Source organism: Ostrea edulis, chromosome 4 (assembly GCF_947568905.1).
Source record: "Ostrea edulis chromosome 4, xbOstEdul1.1, whole genome shotgun sequence".
NCBI lineage: Eukaryota > Metazoa > Mollusca > Bivalvia > Ostreida > Ostreidae > Ostrea > Ostrea edulis.
This window is the reverse complement of record NC_079167.1, coordinates 71,721,248-71,742,118: the sequence shown is the minus strand read 5'-3', so window position 1 is coordinate 71,742,118 and position 20,871 is coordinate 71,721,248. Positions and strand designations below refer to the sequence as shown.

The window sequence follows — 20,871 nt, the reverse complement described above, 5'->3', positions numbered from 1 at the left end:
GGTCTCTGTAAAGTTAATACCATTCTAGTGTCTGTAAAGTTATTACCAGTCAAGACTTACCAGGGTGGTCTCTGTAAAGTTAATATCAGTCTAGTGTTTGTAAAGTTAATACCAGTCTAGTGTCTGTAAAGTTAATATCAGTCTAGACTTACCAGGGTGAAGATGACACAGGTAAATACTATCATGCTGGTCAACACGTTGGCGATCAGAATTAGGGTCACAAAAAACACACATGCCCCTGCCAATGCCAAATTACGGTATAACTCTACTTGTAAAACCTGAAAAACAAGATAGGTTTGAAAATTACACAGAATAGAGTGGTACATGCAAGTAAAATTATCACGCCTTAGACAAAATGGTCAAAATCTAATTGGTCAGATCTTGGTCACATGACGTCGTGAAAAAAACTGTATAAAGCGAGAAAAATCCGTATTGAACGAGTAATTTATTGTCGGGTTAGACTAGCAGCCATGACAAAATTGGCGAAGCAATGAGTTGTATGATATAGACCCCCACAGATACAGTTAGAGGTCTTTGATGTGATAAATTCATTACACAGTTAGTTAGTGACCTGATACGGAAAAATACATGGTGTGAAAAGAAAACCCGCCTCGCCCAATACAGGTTTTCTTTTCACACCATGTATTTTTCCATATCAGGTCACTAACTAGCTGTGTAACTAATAGTGTACATCTATGTTTCAGTATATTTTATGTGTGAGATACCACTGAACCTAAGTAATAAAACATAATTAAATACATGTGATGTTAAAAATAATTTCTAGACTGAATCTAGCAACTTTTTAAAATATGTAATACACATGCATGTGAAATCAATGAAAACAAGTGTTCCATTATACAAAAACCAAATACCGATAAAACTTACCTTAATGATTTCATACCTTAGATATTCAGGACATTATACACAATCTGAACACCGATGAATACTCACTTTATTGGTTTCATACGTTAGATATTCAGGACAGTACGGGAAACACATCCCCACAGGAAGTCCTGCATTGTCTGTGATTTTTCGTAAATTTTCCATGGCATCGATTTCTGCCTGAGAGTTTGACTGACTGGTGTGTCTCAGTGAGAAGTACATCGCCTGAACAAAGAAAAAATACCGGGTGTGTGTAAAGTAAGGTTGGTTGGTTGTATATTGTAGAACATTCTGCTTGAAAATTTTTCATTCATATGGAGACGTCAACATTGCCAGTAAAGAGCTGCAAAATTTCAGCCTATGCCTGGCGCTTATGGCCTTTGAGCAGGGAGAGATCTTTATTGTGCCACACCTGCTGTGACACAGGGCCTCGGTTTTCGTGGTCTCATTTGAAGAACGGCCCCATTTAGTCACAGCGTACAACAAGCAAGGGGTACTGAGGTCCTATTCTAATCTGGATCCCCATGGGAAGTAAAATAAGGAACAGTGACAGGTATGTGTAAAGTGAGGAACTCACAGTGACAGAATAGGGTTTATGCAGTTCAAATCAATGCAATTCCTGGCTCCAGGGCCTTAAAACTGAGTCAAGTTCACTTTCTATCTTAGTCTCACTTTTTGAAGAAGTGAGACCAAGACCAGTTGCCAGTATTGTCATATAGGACAATATACCTGTTATCAACATCAGAAAATTGCAATTTTCCTTAAACAGCATTATCAAAATTTCACAAAACCTGGTTGTAATGATATAATAGTATTCATAAACAATTTCATGAAACTGTTTCTTTAAAAAATAGACAAAATATTTGTGAAAAATAAAGAAAATCTATCGCATAATGGACTTGATAAATAATTTAATGAAAACAGAGTTATTGCCCTTGGAATCAATATTTTGAAATATATATTTATTGATTATTCATCTAAACTTACACTTTTGAAATATTTTATGGTTAACAAGACATTTCACAAAAACTATTGAAAAAGATTCAAACAAAATTTATGTTCCTGTCATACATAAATCTTATCAAATCATTGACTTTGCAAAATCTTATGATGTCACAGAAGGGTGGAAATACATTAAGTCAGAGGAATAACTCTGAAAACACACATTTGTATTGTCCTTGTTGATAATTTTACATCTTAATAATTCAACATTACAAAAATAATCAGTTCCAATGCTCATTTCCTACAAACAGTTTCATGACCTTGTTTTAAAAGACTCCCAGTAATTGTGTTACCTTGAGAATTGGAGGGTTAATTGTTTTATCAAACTTCATAAATCTCCTGAAGGCCCGTCCCACTGGTGTCTGTTCTACAAACCTCAGGGCCAGGGAATCGAACTCCAACTCATCGTATGGGTAATGATCTGAAACAGACAGTACAATAATGAATGCAAGGACATTGTTCTGACTTCAAAAAATATCAATATTGGTAAGAAACCCCACACAACTTGTTAACCCTGAGATTTATAAGCCAATGGTTCTCCATGTTACTGATAGGATTTGGAAAAGAAATAAATACCTTTTCCCCCAGTGACCTTGAGACCTTCACATGACTATAGGGTAGGATCTTTAGGGACATTTGTATCAATTTCGTAATCTTATATAAATATATGGTAATCCATATATGAACTATATCATGTTTTTCTACCAGTGACGTTGTCCAAATGACCTTGAGCTGGAATTAATATAAAGCCACACGCCATGCCACAAATAAACTTTGTGTCAAGTACAAACATTCGTATATATATAAAAAAGAAGATGGTATTGAAAGAATAAACACAGAAATTGTTTCTCTGTGTAGCAAAAAATGAATATCAACAGAGATCTTCAAAAGAATTCTTAAAAGGAGAGCTATGAATTTCCAAAAACAGACAAAACCAACCTAATATTACCAGATGTTTGCACTACATACATTTCCCTAAACTCTTGGGGAAATATTGAACAGTATCTAAGAAAATCTCTATACAAAAAATTCTGATGGATAGACAGGCAGAGGGATATGCTGATTCCAGTAACACCCCCCCCCCCCCCCCCCCCCCCCCCAAAGTTCTGTGGGAGTAAAGTAAAGTATCAAGAGTACCGGTACTAACAATTCAGTAAAGACTATTCACATTTTTAACCACAGTTAATCAATAACCAGTGACTAATAAACATTACTATATTTAGCCAGTTTCGAGTTGTTCAAGCTCCTCAGCCAAGCTTCAAAGGCTGGAAACCAGCTTATAACTGTTCCATTTTCCACCCCCGGATCTGAGCCGATTTTTGCCAGCATTTCGTTCAAGATCTTCTGACTGGAACCATAATGTATGTCGCCTAAAAATATCAAACACTACATGTCATTTTCACATAAATACATGTACATCACATACGTCTAAATTAGTCCCAGAACGTCTATAAAGATTTTATATACATATAAATATCAAAAGGGTATTGATGGGCACTGTCTGTTGTACAATACAACATGATTCTATTTATAGAAGATAGAATTTGTATGAATCAAATGACCCTCACACAAGGAGCACATAAAAGTCACATTAAATATCAAAGTCATAACTCTTATGGTCTAAAAGGAATAGGCAAATATGTATACAGACAACGGCCAAAGTGATTCCGAAAATATCAATGTGCTTGAAATAGGCGACATGATAAAATCTTATACCTGTGGCAAACGATGTTTAACATGCAGAAAACTTTTCAAAAACTTTTTCTCATGTTAACTGTGATACCGGTATGTTCTACATTTTGATTGGCTAAATGCATTCTCATGTTAACTGTGATATGTTCTACATTTTGATTGGCTAAATGCATTCTCATGTTAACTGTGATATGTTCTACATTTTGATTGGCTAAATGCATTCTCATGTTAACTGTGATATGTTCTACATTTTGATTGGCTAAATGAATTCTCATGTTAACTGTGATATGTTCTACATTTTGATTGGCTAAATGCATCACGACTGAAAAAGTGAAGAGGGATAAATATGACAAGCATTGCAACTGATTACGTTGTTACACAAGATTAAAGCCAAGACAAAATAAATTGTATTTCATGAAAAAATCAGATAAATATTACATAAAAGTATTTTAAAAAGAAAATTCTGTCTCAGACATCCCCTTATTAACTGCTCTACTGACAATTCACCAGAATAGACCGAGAGCTAAACCAGCGGTCAAGAACCTGTTAAACCACCACTTACCCCTTACAGAAAGGTGAAGGCCATTTCTGAATTAGTTTAGAACTCACCACAGTAAACATTGACTTCTACTCCTCTGTCAGGGAAATACTTCTCTTGGGCCTTAGCAAACTGGTGAGCGTAGGAATCCGAGGGTATATACATCACAAGATCAAAGTCCTGCTTCAGGTGGTAGAAGCCGTAAATATTGACCCCCAGCAGAGAAAAGGTCACAATCATCACTATTACCTGTCAACAGTTAAAGACTGAGTTCAAAGATGCATCTGTGCTAAATAATGCAATAAATGATTCTAACTGGAAGGTAATAATCTTTCAAAACTGTTGAATTTTCATATATTGTGTACTTTGAGGAGGAATAAATACATTGTCATAATGACTGACTTCCTTTTGAAACTTGAATGAAAATATATATACCAACAATATTTGTATTTTCCTTTTAAATTTAATTACTTAGCTGGGTAGCTCAGTAGGTTTATGTGTCAACTGCTGATCTGTAATCTATGTATTCAGGTCGAGCAGGAGTTTTAATTTTTTCCCACACATTACTCTTTACTGCATTTTTTCACTAAACGAGGTGAATTTGAAACTTTCAATTTCAAAACATTATTCTACATATTCTCCACTTTCCATCCATACCAGATTTCTCTCGTGTTATTCCTCCTTAAAGAAACAGATTTTAATTCATCTTTCTCTCTGCACTTATTTAACATGATGCTGACCTTGACTGGAGTCCTCATGAAGAATGGTCCCAAATATTTCTTAAACGCTAAAGCCAGAAAATTTTTCTGACTGCATTTATTGGGTTCAAAGCTTTTGTAGGCTACACAACACAAAATGGCGTCCCTTTGAGCCTCGATTCGTTTCTGATCCAGAGTCAAACACGCCACAAAAAATGTCGACTGCAAGATAAACAGAGCCAAAATCCCTAGGGCCGCATCGATACAGAACGCACTCAGACCAGGAATCACCTACAAGAGAAGGACACGTACATGATAAACATCACTCCTTCCTGTTTAGATATATAATACCGGTACAATCACTGACCGTAGAATCTCTTATCATCATACACGTTCAGTTCTGGCATTTGTTCAGGGTGTGAACATCCAGTGCTTGTGAATTTTTTGAGACATGTCAGACAATAAAATCTATCCTATGATGCTATATATAGGAGTAGACTTTGTTGTACTGAGTTGAATTTTGTCCGTCAGGTTCAACGTTCCAATGAAATTACTGTGATAGTCTATATACATTACTGCACATATTTTCCCAAGGAAATAAAATAATTGTGTCTTTGTGATTTCTTTTTATCACATTCATATGCGAGGACAAATATTTTTATTTAATATGAGGTTGATAATCTGTGATATTTAGATTACTACAATCAATGAACATCTTTGGAAGGGCAAAAGAAAAATACGATTAATACAACACAAATAGAAATGATACAAGTTTTAATATGATTTAGACTTTTTCTGATGTCGATATAAATATTTGTGTACAATCTAATTAAAATTAGATGTTAGATCTGCTCACTTACACATATATGTATGCGAGTGGATCTGACATCTAATTTTCATTGAATTGATTTGTGAATGGACTTTGGTATATTGCTCACCTGAATCATCTTGGCCCATATTTAAAGATTTTTCCATACATATTTGCATGTAAAACATTAATCTCTACTGTGGCCCCAACCTACCTCCAGGGGCCATGATTCTTACTAACTTGAATCTGCATCATGTCAGTAAGCTTTCATGTAAATGTAAACTTTTCTGGCCCATTGGTTTTTTCGAGAAGATTATTTAAGATTTTCCCTATATATTCCAAAGTAAAACTTTGATCCCCTATTGTGGCCCCATTCTACCCCTGTGGGCCATGATTTGAACAAACTTGAATCTGCTTTATGTCAGGAAACTTTCATGTAAATTTGTAATTTCCTGGCCCAGTGGTTCTTGAGAAGATTTTTAAAGAATTTCCCAATACATTTGTATGTAAAACTTTAATCCCCTATTGTGGTCCCATCCTACCCGTGGAAGCCATGATTTTAACAAACTTGAAATCTGCACTATGTCAGGAAGCTTTCATGTAAATTTGTACTTTCCTGGTTCAGTGGTTCTTGAGAACATTTTTAAAGATTTTCCCTATATATTTGCATGTAAAACTTGTATCTTCTATTGTGACCCCAAAGTACTTCCAGGGGGTCATGATTTTAACAAACATGAATCTGCACTTTGTTAGGAAGCTTTCATGTAAAATTCAGCTCTTCTGGCCCAGTGGTTCTTGAGAAGATTTTTAAATGAACCCACTCAATTTTTGCATTTTTATGATTATCTCCCAATTGAAGGGGGCATGGCCCTTCATTTGAACAAACTTGAAAGCCCTTCACCCAAGGATGCTTTTTGCCCAGTTTCGTTGAAATTAACCATGTGGTTCTAGGGAAGAAGTCAAAAATGTAAAAAGTTTACAACAGACAGACAGACGGACAACAGGTGATCAAAAAAGCTCACTTGAGCTTTCTTACCCACTGCGCAGTAAGTGATCAAAATATAGTGGACAAAATATTGTAAATATACTGGTTACCAACAGTGATAGACAACAGAGGGAAACACTTACAGTGATAGACAACAGAGGGAGACACAGTGATAGACAACAGAGGGAGACACAGTGATAGACAACAGAGGGAGACACAGTGATAGACAACAGAGGGAGACACTTAAAGTGATAGACAACAGAGGGAGACACTTAAAGTGATAGACAACAGAGGGAGACACAGTGATAGACAACAGAGGGAGACACTTACAGTGATAGACAACAGAGGGAGACACACACAGTGATAAACAACAGAGAGAGACACTTACAGTGATAGACAACAGAGGGAGACACAGTGATAGACAACAGAGGGAGACACAGTGATATACAACAGAGGGAGACACTTACAGTGATAGACAACAGAGGGAGACACTTAAAGTGATAGACAACAGAGGGAGACACTTACAGTGATAGACAACAGAGGGAGACACTTACAGTGATAGACAACAGAGGGAGACACAGTGATAGACAACAGAGGGAGACACATACAGTGATAGACAACAGAGGGAGACACTTACAGTGATAGACAACAGAGGGAGACACAGTGATAGACAACAGAGGGAGACACTTACAGTGATAGACAACAGAGGGAGACACAGTGATAAACAACAGAGGGAGACACTTACAGTGATAGATAACAGAGAGAGACACTTACAGTGATAGACAACAGAGGGAGACATTTACAGTGATAGACAACAGAGGGAGACACTTACAGTGATAGACAACAGAGGGAGACACAGTGATAGACAACAGAAGGAGACACAGTGATAGACAACAGAGGGAGACACTTACAGTGATAGACAACAGAGGGAGACACTTACAGTGATAGACAACAGAGGGAGATACAGTGATAGACAACAGAGGTAGACACATACAGTGATAGACAACAGAGGGAGACACTTACAGTGATAGACAACAGAGGGAGACACAGTGATAGACAACAGAGGGAGACACTTAAAGTGATAGACAACAGAGGGAGACACTTACAGTGATAGACAACAGAGGGAGACACAGTGATAGACAACAGAAAGAGACACTTACAGTGATAGACAACAGAGGGAGATACAGTGATAGACAACAGAGAGAGACACTTACAGTGATAGACAACAGAGGGAGATACAGTGATAGACAACAGAGGGAGACACTTACAGTGATAGACAACAGAGGGAGATACAGTGATAGACAACAGAGAGAGACACTTACAGTGATAGACAACAGAGGGAGATACAGTGATAGACAACAGAGGGAGACACTTACAGTGATAGACAACAGAGGGAGACACAGTGATAGACAACAGAGAGAGACACTTACAGTGATAGACAACAGAGGGAGATACAGTGATAGACAACAGAGGGAGACACTTACAGTGATAGACAACAGAGGGAGACACAGTGATAGACAACAGAGAGAGACACTTACAGTGATAGACAACAGAGGGAGATACAGTGATAGACAACAGAGGGAGACACTTACAGTGATAGACAACAGAGGGAGACACAGTGATAGACAACAGAGGGAGACACTTACAGTGATAGACAACAGAGGGAGACACTTAAAGTGATAGACAACAGAGGGAGACACTTACAGTGATAAACAACAGAGGGAGACACAGTGATAGACAACAGAGGGAGACACATACAGTGATAGACAACAGAGGGAGACACTTACAGTGATAGACAACAGAGGGAGACACTTACAGTGATAGACAACAGAGGGAGACACTTACAGTTGAAGCTCCAATTGCGAAGGCCACAATATCTGTTACAGAGGTCACGGTCACTGACACACCAGCATGTTTCATTGTCATGGCGACCTGCTTGGGGAGAGGTAGCTGTTGTTCCTTGGGGGTTAGATTTTTCCAGGCCTCCACAATGACAAACATGTCATCTACACCTATACCTGTGGCAAAGAGGTCAAAGGTCATAAAAATGTCCTTTATCAATGTATAAAAGCATCCAAAGCACAAAGAATACTGAATCAATATTGTCTTTAGCCAGAACATTTAATGATGTTAAGCTAAACACTGCATATTAAGTTGAAATTGAGAGATCTTTACCAAGCAAGAGAAAAGGCATGATGGCATGTACAGGACCATAAATAACTCCAAAGGTGGTGGCCAAGCCATACGCAAAACCAATGGACATCCCCACACTCAGAAGTCCAGCCAGAGACAATAGCAGCTGAAACACACAAACACGCAAATTTCACTATCAACAATAATAAACATATTACAATAGCATGATTAAACTAAACATTAACTCTGTACAGAATAGATCTTCACAACTCTTACCTTATGCTCTACAAGATTAAACCTCCCAAGAGTTATGATGACAAAGATGAGGACAATGCAGATGCCAACAGAGAGTAGGTTAATGTCTTCGTTCACTGCTCCATATCCTTCATCGTCAAAACTGATACACAGACAAAACGTGTGTGTGATAAAACATATAAAACTGGTAACCAGACAAAACGTGTGTGTGATAAAACATAAAACTGGTACCCAGACAAAACGTGTGTGTGATAAAACATATAAAACTGGTACCCAGACAAAACGTGTGTGTGACAAATCATATAAAACTGGAACACAGACAAAACGTGTGTGTGACAAATCATATAAAACTGGTACCCAGACAAAACGTGTGTGACAAATCATATAAAACTGGTACCCAGACAAAACGTGTGTGTGACAAATCATATAAAACTGGTACCCAGACAAAACGTGTGTGTGACAAATCATATAAAACTGGTACCCAGACAAAACGTGTGTGTGACAAATCATATAAAACTGGTACCCAGACAAAACGTGTGTGTGATAAAACATATAAAACTGGTACCCAGACAAAACGTGTGTGTGATAAAACATATAAAACTGGTACCCAGACAAAACGTGTGTGTGACAAATCATATAAAACAGTGACTATCGTGGGCAATCAATGCTACCAACACACACAAATAAAAATTGCCACTCTACATGTTTATACGAGATGGATTTTTTTTTTACAAGCAGTTGATTATGACTTCATAGTTATTTATCAACAAAACCAACAGAGAATATCATGAGAAATGAAAAGCACATATTCTTGAGAAATTACAGGAAAATAAACAAGAATTGCTTGTAACTAACATAAACTGATATCTAAACTGATCATTTTATACAATTTATATTTTGAATACGCAGTGGGAACTGACCTACGAGTGGCGTATATGTAAGTCTCCTTTAGGTGTGGATGACCTTTCTGCACTAACTGTATGACTTCTGTCTCCCACTTCATCGCTGCTGGTCTCATCTGGAAAAAAACACCATGTCACACCTAACAGAACAGCCTTATGATAAAGATAATGAACAGTGATCAATCTCACAAATCCTACAAAGAACACAAAATTGAGAACAGAGCATACACACACCCATGGAATGACTAGATGATTAGAAGAAGCAAACCCCCTACTGACCAGTCACACCCATCAAAAGCTCCCCACCCCCTGATTATTCAAAACAGGAGCAAAAGCCAAAGTCTATATGTAACGAACAACAAACAATTGGTACAAAACACAAAACATGCCAGACAATACCAATCAATGGTTACATCTGCAAGATCACCACAACGACCAAAGAATTAGCAAAATACTGACTTAAAACAAGACTGCTAAAACCCCTGAAAACAAGACTGCTAAAACCCCTGAAAACAAGACTGCTGAAACCCCTGAAAACAAGACTGCTGAAACCCCTGAAAACAAGACTGCCGAAACCCCTGTAACATCAACTTATTTGTCAGTAGCCTGCCTCGGATTAGAAATTGATTATACGCAGAACACATTCTCACCCATCCAACCAGCCGAACAACACAAACACCATACACAAAGGAACAGTACCACACAATCATGAGAAGATCACCTTACTTCATAATGGATTAAATATGTAAGCATTTTCAATTCATTTATTGAATGAATTTTACTCCCAAGTGACTTATAACAGTAGTATAACAGTGAGTAGATGTGACTTATAACAGTAGTATAACAGTGAGTAGATGTGACTTATAACAGTAGTATAACAGTGAGTAGATGTGACTTATAACAGTAGTATAACAGTGAGTAGATGTGACTTATAACAGTAGTATAACAGTGAGTAGATGTGACTTATAACAGTAGTATAACAGTGAGTACATGTGACTTATAACAGTAGTATAACAGTGAGTAGATGTGACTTATAACAGTAGTGTAATGGTGAGTAGATGTGACTTATAACAGTAGTATAACAGTGAGTAGATGTGACTTATAACAGTAGTATAACAGTGAGTAGATGTGATTTATAACAGTAGTATAACAGTGAGTAGATGTGACTTATAACAGTAGTATAACAGTGAGTAGATGTGACTTATAACAGTAGTATAACAGTGAGTAGATGTGACTTATAACAGTAGTATAACAGTGAGTAGATGTGACTTATAACAGTAGTGTAACACTGAGTAGATGTGACTTATAACAGTAGTATAACAGTGAGTAGATGTGACTTATAACAGTAGTATAACAGTGAGTAGATGTGACTTATAACAGCAGTGTAACAGTGAGTAGATGTGAGTACCTCCTCCTCGTCCTTCAGAAGAAACAAAATGGATGCCACTTCTGCAGCTATGATGTTACCATCTGTGTCAAACAAAACCTTCCCAAGCATGGTGGTAACATCCAGTCTGTTGTGGTACATTGGGCTACAATTAAATGAAAGACACACATACCAATGTGCTTAAACCATTTTGAGGGAGATACATGTATACAATGAACTTTTTATATGCTAATTCTACAGAAATAAAATAATTTGGAATTCTATGTCTGTAAATCTCGATTTTATTAATAATATAATTTTGTTACATAAAGTTATAAAAAGGAAATAAATCAAATAAAGATACAATTGATAAAATCAATATAAATCTGTCTTGGCTTTATGTATATCAAATACAATTGATGAAATCAATATGTCTGTCTTGGTTTTGTGTATATCATTGATGAAATCAATATACTCAATATAAATTTGTAAGTGTTAATACTCACCGGTATTCTATTTAAATCTCTCATCATTGTATGTCAGGTGTTTATACATACCTGTATTTTATTTAAATCTCTCATCATTGTATGTCAGTGATAATACATACCTGTATTTTATTTACTGTGAATTTACAGAAAGTGTGAATGACTCAGCTTCTCAAGTTCATTCGAGGTCTCGGATAGTTGGTTTCAAAACAAATCTGTCAATGATGACGCATCAAGGAAAGAACAATCACTGCGATTGGACCAATATTTAAAGGGGCGGGAATAAAAATAATTTTAGATGGTCACACGTGTCTTTACACTAGTGTATCATTACATAATCTTTTAGCACAATGGAAGAGACTGCGAAAAGGGAAAACCAATACCAACTAAAACAATGATGTTGATTTTAAAATTACATGCCGAGGGTTTATTTTATGGTAAAATCAGTAAGAAATTAGGCGTCGAAAAGGTCACGTTATAAAATTGTCAATCATGGGAACTCTTGCACCGAAAATGTCGCCAACGAAGCTCACACCGGATGTAATTTTGTTAATCGAGTATGAAATTAAAAAGAAATCAAGTGTATATTAATAGAGAAATCAGACAAAATTTATTAAGAAGAAATATTTGTACCAAAGGTGTCTTTAATTTGTAAAACTGCGAGAAATTTTTAGGGAAATGACTTTCAAGAAATTGCAAAGAAAATCCAAGAGAAGCATATTTCGTCTGAACACAGGGACTCGTCATGAAATATTTGTCTTTTTAAAATTTGACATCGTCTATTCTATATTTACACATAAATGTAAATATAGAATAGAGAGGGTCAATTCGTGACGAGCCCCTGTGGTCTGAACACGAACGAAGTGTTGAAAATTTATATATATATATATACACTGAGAGAGAGAGAGCAACTCTAAACTTTTTGTTGAAATATTTCGACCATGTTACCGGTCTTCTTCAGTCGTGTTTTCGTGAAGAAGACCGGGAACACGGTTGAAATATTTCAACAAAGTGTTTAGAGTTTTTTCTGTATTTTACTTCCGAAAAAGAGACTTTATATATATATATATTATATATATTGACGAAGCAAGTGTCGCGTTCGTACAACGGGTAATCGCAATCATAAACATACCATAGGGACTTGAAATTTTATCAATAAAGTTAATAAAATGTACTTGATTGACCATAGCTCAAGGCTTGGTCAATCAAGTACATTTTATTAACTTTATTGATAAAATTTCAAACTCCTATGGACATACAGTTAGGGGTGGACCAGTGATATAGGTTCAAAGGTACGCCAGTATTGCAACATTAACAATCGACCTTTGCTGTGGTTTATTATGACGTCATAGAAGGCGCGTCTAATGCTAACGAAATGCTGAATTTCTTTAATAATGTGTTACATGTACAGGAGAGGGGTGGTTTGGGGAATTTAGTTTTTGCTAGAATTCACAGAACTTGCCGTTGTTCATTCAATTAACAGTATATAGCGATGGTTACTTCCGAATTTCTTACGAAAATGTGGGCATATATAACAGTAAAAGACATCAAAGCATGCCATGTGTTGAAAATAAATGTTTTCTTGAAGTAGAATATCTATTGATCTTATTACTTAATCTGACAAATTATTTTAGGGGCAAGATCAAATGTTCAATGTTAGAGAAAACTGAGTTCGCATAGTTCTCACCAAGACCCCCCCCAATACAAAACTAAATATGAAGTATGTTGAAACTAATCGATTAACAAGTAAAACAAATGAAAGTGTACATTGAAACTATTAAACGTTTATTAAAATGTATTATTATGTGGTTTTAAAGTCAGTTGTCTTTTTTTCCCACTAACGTGTAATCGATGTCAGATGACAGAAACTTACGAGTTTTTACCCCCTCTTCCCCCTAACTATTTGAATTTAGAAATTTTTCCGACATCGATCTTTTCCAATGCTTTGCAAGATTTCGAAAATATCCTCTGAGAGATTTATTTTAAAATAACGATATGGAAACTGCGAATGTGAAAGAGACAACAAAACAAAAGCATTGTTCTTAAACGGACAAAATCGCCTATAGAAACATGTACTGAAATTTCTGATCACTTAAAACTGACAAGTATCTACAGGAATTTAAGGGAGTAACCTTTCAATTTTTATTGGGATATAGAGGCAACTGCGGATCCTGCCTTTTCCCGCAGCATTTTCGATCCCGTCTTTTTTTTTTCTTCTTTTCAATATTCAGCACTATTTGAATTCTGGGATATTGCTATCCTCAGGGCTCGCGCTGCCCATCGCATTTGTCGCATTTTGCGATTTTTCAGAAAAAAATGCGACAGAAATTCCGGAAATGCGACACGGACATTTCGTATTTTAGTATTCGCGCACCATTTTGAATTTCAGCTGTTGGCATCCAAACAGCCTCAGGGCTGTTTTACCTGTGCAGAATGTGGATACCCTGTCGCATGGGAACAATAAGACTTAGGGGCGTCTTGTTTATTTAGCAGTTTACACAAAACAAAGGGTTGATCCTCTATGTGCAGGTAGGTGTGAATGAAATGAACTTTGTGCGTGCCAGTTGCCTACAGTACATATCGTAAATATAGACATACCCCGAGTCATTACTGGGGAGCTATCTGTTTTGTACTGGATGGAATAAAAAGCGTGTGATTGTGCACACAATCTAGTCAATGGAAGATACTTCCGTGTTAATAAAAATATTTAAAATTTAATTTGTCGGTTCATCACAGTACAAAAGCGATTTCATCTAGAAAGGTAAACCAGAATGTTCAGCTATATTTTCTAATCCATTTGACGTTAGTATAGTGTATAAATAGAGGAATGTTGGGAAATTGCATTATTCTTTAGGTCTTTAGTTTGATCTATTTAGAAAATGGCCATGAGGAAACGCAAAACAGTAGGTTTTTTTGAAATTGCTACCCTGTCATCTTTTGACTTCACATCATCTTAAGCCATTTAAAATTTGTTTCAGACTTCATGAAGTCCCTTCTCCTCTACATGATGAGATTCACCAAAGGACCACTTTGTCATTCTGGATTTCAAGATGAAAACAGGATTATTCAGTGAAAATGTGATGTGAAACTATGATCATGTGTTATGTATTACAGTAATCAATTTTAAGTAACTGTCATCAGTGACTTTTTCTAGACTGCAAATTTAATGAGTAATATATGTCATTTACACTACTAAAATGATTAATAAACATTTAGAAACTCATTTCTTGTCTTTATTTAATATAGCCAGTTTATATGCTATGAAATACTCCTATTTTTTTCTGGTATGAAATAGAATTGAGTCAACTTAATAGCCAAAAACAATATTTAGAAATAAAACCATGATTGTGCTGCAATGTCATCAGACTGACTAAAAAGCAATCTGCTGAAATACAATCGATTTTCACAATATCCTAATAATTATAGAGATTTGTGATAAAAGCTAAACAAAGCTATGTTGTATAAATTGTGTAAGAATAATCAGAGATATGATATGTTGTATATGCCTCTTGAATAATATACATGAAATATAGATCTACAGTAAACGTGTATGAGTCGATGCACGCCAGGTTGCGACACAAAATTTTGGTCCAGTGTGAGCCCTGTATCCTGCCTTTTCTTTACAAATCGGAGCTCTCCTTTTTCACCCTGTATTCCCCCTCCCATACCTATTGATACTGCGATGAATTATAAATATAACACGGTTATTCCTGTTTAAAAGATAAAATTTATAAGGTATCTGATAAAAGTTATATCTTCTAAAGTTTACGAGATATCTTGTATCTTTTATAAGACATCTTATATTTTTTTCTTTATAAGATATCCCATCACTTTTATACATGTAGATATCTAGTATATATAAGATAAACTTTACAAGACATTTTATTAACATAATCTCAAATCTCCGTTGTCAAATCAAAACAGATATTGAATCTCACGCTTCGTACAGTGCAATTTACACAGAAATCAAATATTGAAACTTACTTGTTAGGCACAAGATAATACAATGCCAAATACTTGGGACCGCCTACCTATAATTTAACCGACCTATCAAAAGCGCTCTTTAAAATCACTCTGGGACTTTCCAATGAACTATCTGAAGCACGTCATGTACTTGCCGATATGTCTCGTTCACACTTACTGTAAATCCACAGTAAATCTCTCATCATTGTATGTCAGTGTTAATACATACCTGTATTTTATTTAAATCTCTCATCATTGTATGTCAGGTGTTTATACATACCTGTATTTTATGCTGTTTATATCTCTCAGTATGCCATCATAAGTCAGGTGTGCGATAGTACTTTTATTATACGACCAAATTTCTAAAATACTGCTCACTCTGCAGTGAAAACCAACTCTGAAATTCAAAATCAGGTCAAATTAATTCTATGTGAATTATCTTACACATACTCTTAATTACACAAAGTTCATTTCTGACTAAGATACTATACCTTAAGCACATGTGGTTATAGGAGTAACCATTTTCATGAAATGATATTGCTTTGTTATAAAGATCTAACATCTGAAAATGGAAGACAACAGTGTAAACATACATAAATGTATATAAAAAAAGAGAGATAGAGAGAGACAAAATAAATTATCCAAAAATCCCATACGATACAGTAGAATATAAACAACATAAAATCTTATTCAGTAAATAAATGCGGGCACTAGCATCTTAACAGAAAGGAGTGTCACCATAATATGAAGTGACAAATCATAAGGAAACTGCGGAATCACTTTGTTTTCCTGGGGTTATTTTTTTTTTTTTTTTGTGGTTCGTATCAAGAGAACATTTTGTAGAAGTGGAATATTGCTATTCATTAACATTCACTTTCTGGTGATCATTTTTGTAGTTGTGTCCATGCCACAAACACGTCAACAAATATTAGGACCCCATGAAAATGTTTGATTTTACAACATACAAATAGACAATCCCTTTACTCATGCAATTCTTAACACTTGCTGCAAACAAATCAAACTCCATTTCTGTATAAATAAATGAATAAATATGCAGAACAAGTATCACTTAAACTCTTTCCACACAATGATTTTAAAAATGCTCTTGGTGGATCATGACATTGTATTTATAATCTACAGTAAGGAAACCCAGATTTTCTCAAAAGCTGTAAAAATGTCAGTAAAAATTGGAACTCTTAAAAAGGATGTAGAATTTTCTATTTTGTATAAAGTGTCTTTAATATTCTTGATAGATGCTATTATGTTTTTACTCCGTAATAGAAAAATTCAGGTGAAATCTTACCGCACTCAGTGATCGTGGGGACAGAATGTTGTTTTCCACTGCTATTATTTTAGCAAATCTTGTGTCTGGAGGGAAGTTTTCCATCATCCATTTCTTCTCGTCCTGTATGCGAGAATAGGAAGGGACCCACAATTTCTCCGTTATGTCTGTTTCTTTAAAGTTGACCATTCCAAGGGAGGCAATCCCACAGATTACAAAACTCAGCACAATGGTCAGCACAGGATATGTGCCCACAAACTGCCCAAGGCTGAAAGTGCATATGATATAGTTTGTTTATTGACATATGAACAGATAAATTTATTTAGCAATACGTAAGTGGTTTTACTATTATCATAGTCATTTTCCTAGAAAAGTCACGTAATGCAAGTCTGGCAGTAAAAGAAAATCCTTCTAGGGTAACCATGATCCCTCAACAAGTGGCTCACTGAATGACAGCAGACAAATTATGTCACAATAGCTGACGCATCATTTAATTAGCTCTTCAATGCATTATCTATTTCTATTTTTAGTTAAACCTAGGGGTGTAACAATACATTTGTATGTCATTATATTGTGATCAGTGCTCGAGCTGGGCTTCGCTATTTTCGCCAATGGCGACTTTTTTTCAAAAATGGTGAAAAAAAAATTAAAGTGGCGAAAATCCCTTTCTGCAATAAATTGCATTTTAATCTGTCTTGTGTTTTCCTTTGTCAGTGACACATTATCGCCTGTTTGTTTATGCAGTCAAAATCTGTTTATTCAGTCAACGTGTGCAACCGGAAATCTTGCGTCGCTCCAGTGCACACAGAGCTGGTCACGAAGGCCAGATAATAGCCTCAGGTAATGTATGGCTGCAAAAAAGTCGGTGATTATGTAATAAAGTACATTGGACAGCTGTGTACCCTGCTGTGGTCAATTGTTTAACATTTAAAGTATTATTCATTATCCTGTTATCATCTCCACATTAATGTCAATTCTTAACCACAGAACCGACCGGTAATTAAATTGGCCGTATTATTGTGTATAATGTATATACATCAATTGTTTGTTTTTGCGGCCAAGCTCGTTGATTACAAGATTTTGATTTTAGTTCGAAGATTTCATAAACAATGCGGTCAGTCACCATTGATATGGACATAGCAATTTTAATAAATAATTTTCTTTGAAGTTCGGTGCGCAAACAGTATGAAAATGCTAATCTCAGAAGACTATGCACCCCATTCTATTTTGACACTAAACTCATAGCTTCTGACCCTAGTCGGTCTAGAATTTAAAAAAATATCTATGTTTGGCTTTACAGTCAACCCCACCTGCTCAAACATCTGATTCTGTCCAAATTGCAAAATCTTCCAGACCAAAACGGAAATCTAAAAGGGAATGGTTGAGATACATGTACGACTCTAAATTGGGCTTGATATTTTGTGACATCTGCATTTCGGGCAATGTTCACATTGTTTTCACTGAGGTGTGTAGCATCATTAAGTTTATATTTATATGATTTATTATCTGATTTTTTATTTCCATAATAGAATTTATCAAAAAACAAATCAACTTCTTAATAATTCAGAAAGAAGTGTTTAGGTATAATGGTAGCTGGATATGATTAAGTAATGTAACTGATTCAAAATGCTAAAATCACTGTAATGAATAAAATAATATGATGGAAATAATTGTAAAGCATGAGATTATTTGCGCCGCGCCGCACCCCGAAAAAGTGGCGAAAGAGAATTTTGGTCCAGTGGGAGCACTGATTGTGATTGTGATGCAAACAGGTTGGTATGATACATAAATTAAGTATTGATTTTTTCCATACTTTTTGGAAGAATATTATGCACTTATTGTGGTTTTTAAATTTGATTATTTTGATAAAGAACAATATGACAGAACAATCAGAGATCATTAAAAATCCAAAAGGAGAGTCAAAACTTGACAACATTGACAATCAAGCCCCACATGATGGAAGTCAGTGAGGTGGAACCGACACCCTTGAAAAAAGTTCAATTCTGCTGTACCCGCTATATTTTCATATTCTCTTCCTTCCTGTGTTATTATTACATTTGGTGCCATGACCAGGATTTCAATAGATGAAAGATTCTGGTTGATGTATTACAGGAGAAATGAGGCAATCCAATAAGCTTTTAGGCTGATAAATCCCACAACCTGACATGTTGGGTGGGCAAGTGTTTTATCTAGGGGAAAAGTAACAGACACTACTAGCCCATGGGCAAGTTAATTTTTTGTACTGAAATGTCTCAAACATCTATTACATGTACAATTTGTTTTAAAGATATTTCTCAATAATATGTAATTTTTCGTGACATCACTTGCATTCTATCTCATTTCTACAAATTTAAAAGATTAGCCTGTCTGTTTTGGAGTTTTCATATTTTGATAGTTCCTGGTCGTTGCAAGTAAAAATGTAAAGTCAGCTCTTATGTATTAGAGTAAGCTGTATAGACAGACATTACTGTAGCAAGGAAGGAGAGAAAACTCTTTGGAACTATCAAGTATCGAACCTGGGACCTTGCATTTACTGGTTAGATGATCTAACCGCTGAGCTACTTGGGCCAATATGCATAGTGTGGTAATATTGCTACAATATAAAATTTAACCTATTTTGAAAATTATACAGGAACTCTTCATATCAAGGACATGTAAAAATGATTTTAGAGAAAATATCAGAAACGTCACACATGTCCTTAACAGGTGGTCTGTCACATCCCTCTCTTCTACTGCATGAGTGAATACCTAGACTTTGAAGATTACATCACTTGACAATGTGCTTGCTAGGACAGTAAAAACATATTTTTCAAGGTTAAAACTATTTACAGAGAGTGATCATACAATTAAGTTAATATGATAAGTTGAGGCTAAACCAGCTGCTTTGAAGGAATCAACCGAGACACTCATAAATCACAGTTCCATAAGAAATTAACCTTCAACTCTTTAAGAACCAAAATTACTATACCAATATCTGACTGATATGAGTCAGCTTGCTGCTGAGCGCGAAATCACAAAACTTAACAAGAACCCACCGGCTGTCCGTATCTTGTACTGTACAGTTGTAGATATATTTCTAATATTCAGTGAATGAACATGTTACGGAAAATGAACGAATTCTATAGGACCTTTTCTTTAGCAACTGTACATCAACTCACTGATAAAAGGCCGTTTCTAGACTCCATATTATTCCGTGGCTGACTTTTCGCAAGCAGGAATAACGCCTGGTTGATTCATTACTGTCTGGTTTTTGCTGCATTCTTCTTCCATTAAATCGAGCAGGAGACGCTCATCTACAAATCCCTAATTTTTTGAACGATCCAAATCTACCATTTCCTAAACCTGCACACAGCCTGACATAATTCAATTACAAATGACATTCATCTTCCAGACAGTAGTCAGCAGTGACATCAATTTTCCTTGACACCTCAACACCGGAAATACACTTTGGAACATACCAATCGATCGGAACCCGAAAAAATCCGAATTAAAAGTTAATACATGGTCACGCCAAATATGATGACAAACTAATGTGTTACTACGATAAGTTAGGGAGAGTGGACAAATTTGTTGCAATGGGAAACAAATATAAAATGCATGTAAAAGGCTTGGTTTACTTGCCAAATTGAAAATACCATTCTGCATGATTCCCTATACTAGGACTAGACTTCAGGTTCCACAAGATTAGTTTCGTTAAACTTTCCTATAGAAAATGCAGATTTCACAAATTGTTTAAAGGGATTGTAAATACTTACCTGAATTTGAAATCCCTAAAATTCCCTACATACACTTGACTGTAGAATCCCTTCATATGAGAAACCATAACAAAACACAATAAAATAAAATAAAAAAACATGGCCTGGGTTTAACCACTTAACAC

General features: G+C 35.7%; 1 protein-coding gene and 1 long non-coding RNA gene across 3 annotated transcripts in view; one reads left to right on the top strand and one right to left on the bottom strand.

Annotated features, from left to right (window-relative positions):
* Positions 1–20,450, bottom strand: part of LOC125670565 (protein patched homolog 1-like) — a 34,177-nt gene extending 13,727 nt beyond the window's left edge. The window contains exons 1-15 of one of the 2 annotated variants that reach the window (XM_048905791.2): positions 20,150–20,450; positions 17,013–17,259; positions 16,201–16,271; positions 15,990–16,106; positions 11,304–11,427; positions 9,914–10,011; positions 9,015–9,135; positions 8,781–8,904; positions 8,451–8,623; positions 4,855–5,103; positions 4,186–4,363; positions 3,099–3,254; positions 2,178–2,305; positions 952–1,107; positions 153–278 (exon numbers count right to left, since the gene is read on the bottom strand). In XM_048905791.2, coding sequence (XP_048761748.2) covers positions 153–278; positions 952–1,107; positions 2,178–2,305; positions 3,099–3,254; positions 4,186–4,363; positions 4,855–5,103; positions 8,451–8,623; positions 8,781–8,904; positions 9,015–9,135; positions 9,914–10,011; positions 11,304–11,427; positions 15,990–16,106; positions 16,201–16,271; positions 17,013–17,259; positions 20,150–20,250 — 2,169 coding nt within the window. In that variant the 5' untranslated portion in view covers positions 20,251–20,450. The remainder of the gene's footprint in view (positions 1–152; positions 279–951; positions 1,108–2,177; positions 2,306–3,098; positions 3,255–4,185; positions 4,364–4,854; positions 5,104–8,450; positions 8,624–8,780; positions 8,905–9,014; positions 9,136–9,913; positions 10,012–11,303; positions 11,428–15,989; positions 16,107–16,200; positions 16,272–17,012; positions 17,260–20,149) is intronic. The other variant, XM_048905792.2, reaches the window with a different exon arrangement.
* Positions 14,129–14,969, top strand: LOC125670566 (uncharacterized). The gene is made up of 2 exons (XR_007368333.2): positions 14,129–14,275; positions 14,725–14,969. It is a non-coding gene; the product is annotated as an uncharacterized LOC125670566 (long non-coding RNA).
* Positions 20,451–20,871: the final 421 nt, after the last annotated feature.